Below are 6,000 nucleotides of genomic sequence, written 5' to 3' on the forward strand. Positions count from 1 at the left end.
TCTTCTCTTCTCCCTTCACCTTTCTCCTTCTTCTTTCTCCTCCTTTACCTTTCCTTGAGTGACTCTTATCCTAATTCACCTCATGTATAAACAGACTGATAACTTGTTCCCGTACCTTCTTAAAAACTGTCGGTTTCTCTTCTGAGTTTGTTGTTTTTAATCTTTTCTATACATACAATTCTTTATATTGGACATATGCTATTTATCTAATGCTGCTTCCTCAAAACCTAATTCTGTCATCTGGGTCCACCACCCATTCTCCATTTCCTTCTCTTACAGTCATTCTATTTTTATTTATTTATTTATTTATTTATATTTATTCTTTGTCCAAAACACAATACATATGGAAGAGAATAGACATGAAGTAATATATATAAAGATAATATGTAAGATAGAAGAGAAAATATATGAGAGGAAGAAAATATATGATATATGAGATAAAGGAAAGACAATTTCTAGTTTAATTTCTATGTAAATTCATTTTATATGCAATCATAAAATTTCACCCATATTTTATAATATTGTGTGCCTTCTTTGTCTTTAATTTTCATTGTCCATCTGTTCATCTCTGCACAGTCCAAAATTTTCTAAATCGCTTCTCCTTCAGAAGGAACTTTTGTTGCTTTCCATTTTTGTGCAAATGCAAGTATGGCTGCTGTAATCACGTGAATAAATATGTATCAATATTTAAAGAGGCACATGGATCTCTGGATCTCTCTTCCTGCTTTATCTCTTGCAGGAGGAGAGAGGGCGGGACGAGGAGGAGGAAGAAGAAATACCGTAATAATAATACTGTGTCTTTTCAGAAAGAAGAAAAAAATAACTAGTCCAGTTATTGATTTTTAATCATTCTTCTCTCCTACTGTTTAGGACCATATGATAAGACCTATGCTTTCCATGGGGATTACGTGTGGATGGTGACCGATTTTGGTACCAAACCTCCATTAAAGATCTCAACGTTGTGGAAGGGCCTGCCTGGGTGGCTGGATGCCGCTGTGCACTCTCCCCGCACGGGGCGCACTTACTTCTTCAAAGGTGTGTGCAATGAGATGACCTTCTCCCTTTCCTCAAATGTTCTCAGTGATTCTCAACCTGGGGGTCGGGACCAAGACATATTTCCCATGGTGTTAGGAACTAAAGCTTCTATTCTGATGCCTTGGAACATATTTTTATAATCCGACCAATTGGGCGTTTACAATGGGGGTATCCCTCTGATCTTCCTGTCAATTAGCTTAAAGCTCTGTTGGGAGAATTGGCGCTAGACTTATGGTTCGGGGTCACCACATCAGCAACTGTATTAAGAGGTCGCGACAATAGAAAGGTTGAGAATCACTGCTTCTAACTTGACCCCTTTTTATAAAGAAAGTGATATATCTTTGGTGTAAGCTGCTCAAAGTCACCTCTTGGCAAGATAGATAAGCACATTCATTTTATAATAAATAAAATCGTATTTTCCCAAAGGCATGTTCTACCTCCATTCTAATGATGAGGATGATAATGATGGCTTTTTTCACTTCACAAGGCTTCCAAAGTGATTCTAAGATAATGTAATTGCTTCCAGTATAGGGCATTTTCACACTAGTGGCCTCCTTCAGCCATTGTTAAAATGATATAAAGCTGTCCTTGCTGTTATATTGGCACAACAATGGGTAGATAATTCTAGAAGACAAAACTGCTAGCAAAGGTTTGACCATAGTTTCTGTAGCTGCTACTAATGATTATAAGCTGTCTGTTCTTAATCTGTATTCATTCCATCTTGGCTACCAGGTTCCAAAGTATGGCGTTACCGGGGATTCAAACTGGATTACGGTTACCCTAAACCTCTCACTCGTATCCCTGCCCAGATAGATGCTGCTCTCTATTGGCCAGTAAATAAGAAGATATTCTTATTTAAGGTAAACATACAAACCATGAGGGTTTACACTTCTAGGAAGCATTAAGCTAGAAGTCATTTTCAATCTAAAAGCTTCCTAAAATGGAAAATACAGATACATGAGAGAGAGAGAGATAAGTCTGAATTATTATGATATGAATGAGATATTTCAGGCTGTGACATTGTTTTCTTCATTGTGGTTCAGATAGTAGGTGTTGTACATACTCCTGATCAGTTGGAGGATGATGAAGATATTGAGGACTCGGATTCAGATAGTGTTTATGAAGTAGTGGGGGGCCCGGGGTTACAGGTAGTAGAACAGTTGGGAGGCCAGCCACAGGATGGGGCTATGAGTTCAGGATCTAGTGAGAGAGAATCAGATGCTCGCTTGGTTAATCCTAAATTCAGAAGAATTCAGAAACGTAGAGAGCAAAGGTCTGGAAGAAGATATTAAGGAGAGGAATGGGTTAAATATTGTAGTGAGGTAATTGGCACGTCAGGGGGCTAGTGGAGAAGAAGGGTGGAGTTTCAACGTTGATGAAAGGAAATATGGAGGTGCTTTCACGACGTTAAAGTAAGCCAAAGTATTTTGTATTGTATTTAGTCAGTACTGTTGTCTTTTTTAAAACTATGTATTTAGGAAATAAATCTTGTCTAAGTGAAGCAGGAAAAGTAATGTGAGAAATGCGGCTAGAAGAGAGATAACAGACCGATTGATGTCTGGAATGTGTTGAAGTACAAGTGAGCAGAGAAATAAATGGAGTTGCTTTATTCATGAAATGATGCATTTAATGAGAGTTATTTGTAATTACTAAACTTCTACCAGAAACCAGAACAGTGGTTGGTAGAGATTCTCAGGCATCCAGGTCATAGTTGTCCCAAAGTTGCTTCTTTCTGGAAGAACTGGACTTCTTGTTTTTCTTAAGGTTCTTTTTTTGTGGTTCATCCTTGCAACTTATGCTCCTTATTCTCTGGTATTTATGGAGGGAAAACAGAGGTTCTCTGAATCCAGGGGACACACAGGTTGTCTTTGATGTACAACTGGCCATTTAGTGACCTGGATTTGAAGTTCCAACGGTTGAGCCCAGTCATGTGACTGACTATCAGAAACTTGGCAATATAAGTAGCTGCATTTATGGTCATCGGCCAGTGTTTGGAATGGTTCTTGCCAAACAATAGCCCTTCCTTCCAATTTTCCTGCAAAGCAGCACTTATGGTTTGTTTAATGACCACTACATTTGCCTAACAACTGCACTGTTCGCTTAACAATCACAGGAAAGAAAATTAGGCAGGCTCCAAAATATGTGTTGTGCTTAGGGTAGATAGTTCTTGGCATTCAGCTGAACTAAGCACAGTGTGTATTTTCTTAAAATGGGGCTTAAGAGACTGAGGTTCGGTTGAACATGTCACTAATAAGAGGCATGAGAAGAAAAGGCATAGCTGATCTACGCCTTGCAGGAAGGACTGGAGATGAGGCCATATAGAGAAGGGAAGCCACTTTGTTCGTTAAGATATTTAAATTTAGCAGCTGGAGCAATAGGATTGTGGGATGAGCCAGAACAGAGTTGATTGGTTGAAGAATGCTCCCACTTGCTCCTGCATGAGGTAATCTTCGTTGTGATTGGTTGCTGTGGGTGTGGAGGGGGAGTTTCCCTGTTTTCCCACCTTTTTCTTCCAAGCGCCCCGTATCCTCTGGCACTTACCTCATGATGCTCCCGTATGCCCGACTATCTCATTTACTGTAAATATAGATGTAAAATAGACTTATTTATATAAAGCTGCAAGTTCCTATCCGCGTCCCCTCTGTGTGAAGAGACTTTGCTTAATGACAGGAAAGAAAGACTGTGATCTTAACGTAGAATGGCGGAGCCATTGTTATGACAGAAAGTTGGGTTGTCTGGATGCTGTTGTGTTCTTTTCTTAATTCAATTCAATTCAATTTATTAGATTTGTATGCCGCCCCTCTCCGAAGACTCGGGGCGGCTCACAACAACGATAAAAACAATATTATAATGCCACAAATCTAATATTAAAAATAACAAAAAAACCCATCATAATTAAAACCAAACAGCACATACATACCAAACATAAATTATAATGAGCCTGGGGAAAAGATGCGTCAAATCCCCCATGCCTGGCAGTATAGGTGGGTCTTAAGTAGTTTACGGAAGACAAGGAGGGTGGGAGCAGTTCTAATCTCCGGGGGGAGTTGATTCCAGAGGGCCGGGCCACCACAGAGAAGGCTCTTCCCCTGGGGCCCGCCAGACGACATTGTTTAGTTGACGGGACCTGGAGAAGGCCAACTCTGTGGGACCTTATCGGCCGCTGGGATTCGTGCGGTAGCAGGCGGTTCCGGAGGTACTCTGGTCCAATGTCATGTAGGGCTTTAAAGGTCATGACCAACACTTTGAATTGTGACCAGAAACTGATCAGAAGCCATTAAACACTTGAGGAGCTCTCAACAAATGGACGAAGGGGATGCGAATGCTAGGAAGGCTGTTCATTCCTTCTTAATCTCTTTCCACAGGGTACAGAGTACTGGCAATGGGATGAACTGGGCAGCCATTTCGCTAATACCCCTAGAAAGATCGCCACCCTCTTCACAGGGGCTCCATCGCACCTGGATGCTGCACTAACCTGGGAGAACGGCAAGGTCTACCTTTTCAAGGGACAGAGCTACTGGAGACTCAATGGCCAGCTTCGGGTAGAGAGAAGCTACCCACTAAGCACAGCTGAGCGCTGGATGAACTGCTGATGTTTAGGGCGATGCACTAGCTAACAACTTTCAGAGACAGGCTCTCTTCCGGGGCATGAGATGGGTTGTTGTTTTTAAAGAGACCCCACAGCGACACCTACAGGTGATGCACAAGAACAAGTCTTCTGAATGGGACCAACTTGGGCAGAGGAGCAAAGAAAACCACTGATTTTGGGGAAACTCTCCTCCTGCTGAGCTTCTTCATTGCAGACATGACTATCTTTTTTAAAAAAAAAAAATGCTGGATTTCCAAAAAACCAGATCCGGATGATCTAGTAAGGCAACACAGCTGGCAGAAGGAACTAGCCCAGTTTCAGAATTCAGGAGACTTTGGAGACTTATAGCCAAGAAGTCAGTCCGTAGAATAATAATTCAACATCCGAGGGGTTTGTTTTTTTAAAGGGAACTTTAAGGGCATTTTAGAAGTATCGTTCCTTGTTCTATGGCTACGTCTAGCCCAATAGAGCTGCAGAGTTTTAGAGTATTGATGGTTCACTGTTACTTGTATCTTTGTCAGAATTACAGCTAAGCCTTTTTAAAAAAAATATTAAAGCTGAAATCACAAGGAAAGTGTATGGAATATTATTTATTGGATTTATTATTATTATTTATTGGATTTGTATGCCACCCCTCTCCGCAGACTCGGGGCGGCTAACAACAGTAGTAAAACAACATGAACAATCCAATTAATAAAAACAACTAAAAAACCCTTATTATAAAAATCCAAACATACACACACAAACATACCATGCATAACTTGTAATAGCCTAGGGGGATAGGATAACTTAACTCCCCCATGCCTGGTGACAAAAGTGGGTCTTAAGTAATTTACGAAAGACAAGGAGGGTGGGGGCCGTTCTAATCTCTGGGGGGAGTTGGTTCCAGAGGGCCGGAGCTGCCACAGAGAAGGCTCTTCCCCTGGGGCCCGCCAAACGACATTGTTTGGTCAACAGGACCCGGAGAAGGCCAACTCTGTGGGACCTTATCGGCCGCTGGGATTCATGCGGTAGAAGGCGGTTCCGGATGTATTCTGGCCCAATGCCATGTAGGGCTTTAAAGGTCATTACCAACACTTTGAATTGTGACCGGAAACCAATCGGCAGCCAGTGCAATATCCTGGGGTAGAGGAGTTTATCTCTTGCAATACATGCACACATACATATGCACACATACAGACACACAAGCATCACTTTTAGGGCAAATTGCAGATTCCATGGTAATAATTTAATCTCATATATCCAGCAGGATTACTGAGGGCTAGAACGTTGCTTCCAATTATGCAAAGTGTACTGGGTTACCAATTTTTTTTTTAAAAAAGAAGAATATTGTTCTTTATGTATTTGTGCTTTTTTCTTCCAAGGAAATTATTTTT

The 6,000-nt window shown here is 41.1% G+C and overlaps 1 protein-coding gene across 1 annotated transcript in view; it reads left to right on the forward strand.

Annotated features, from left to right (window-relative positions):
• Positions 1-5,193, forward strand: part of MMP19 (matrix metallopeptidase 19) — a 31,939-nt gene extending 26,746 nt beyond the window's left edge. Inside the window, exons 7-9 of the mRNA XM_070740399.1 lie at positions 871-1,035; positions 1,768-1,895; positions 4,401-5,193. Of these exons, the coding sequence (XP_070596500.1) occupies positions 871-1,035; positions 1,768-1,895; positions 4,401-4,628 (521 nt within the window). The 3' untranslated portion in view covers positions 4,629-5,193. The remainder of the gene's footprint in view (positions 1-870; positions 1,036-1,767; positions 1,896-4,400) is intronic.
• Positions 5,194-6,000: the final 807 nt, after the last annotated feature.

The sequence above is a fragment of the Erythrolamprus reginae genome, chromosome 2, assembly GCF_031021105.1.
Source record: "Erythrolamprus reginae isolate rEryReg1 chromosome 2, rEryReg1.hap1, whole genome shotgun sequence".
Taxonomy (NCBI): domain Eukaryota; kingdom Metazoa; phylum Chordata; class Lepidosauria; order Squamata; family Dipsadidae; genus Erythrolamprus; species Erythrolamprus reginae.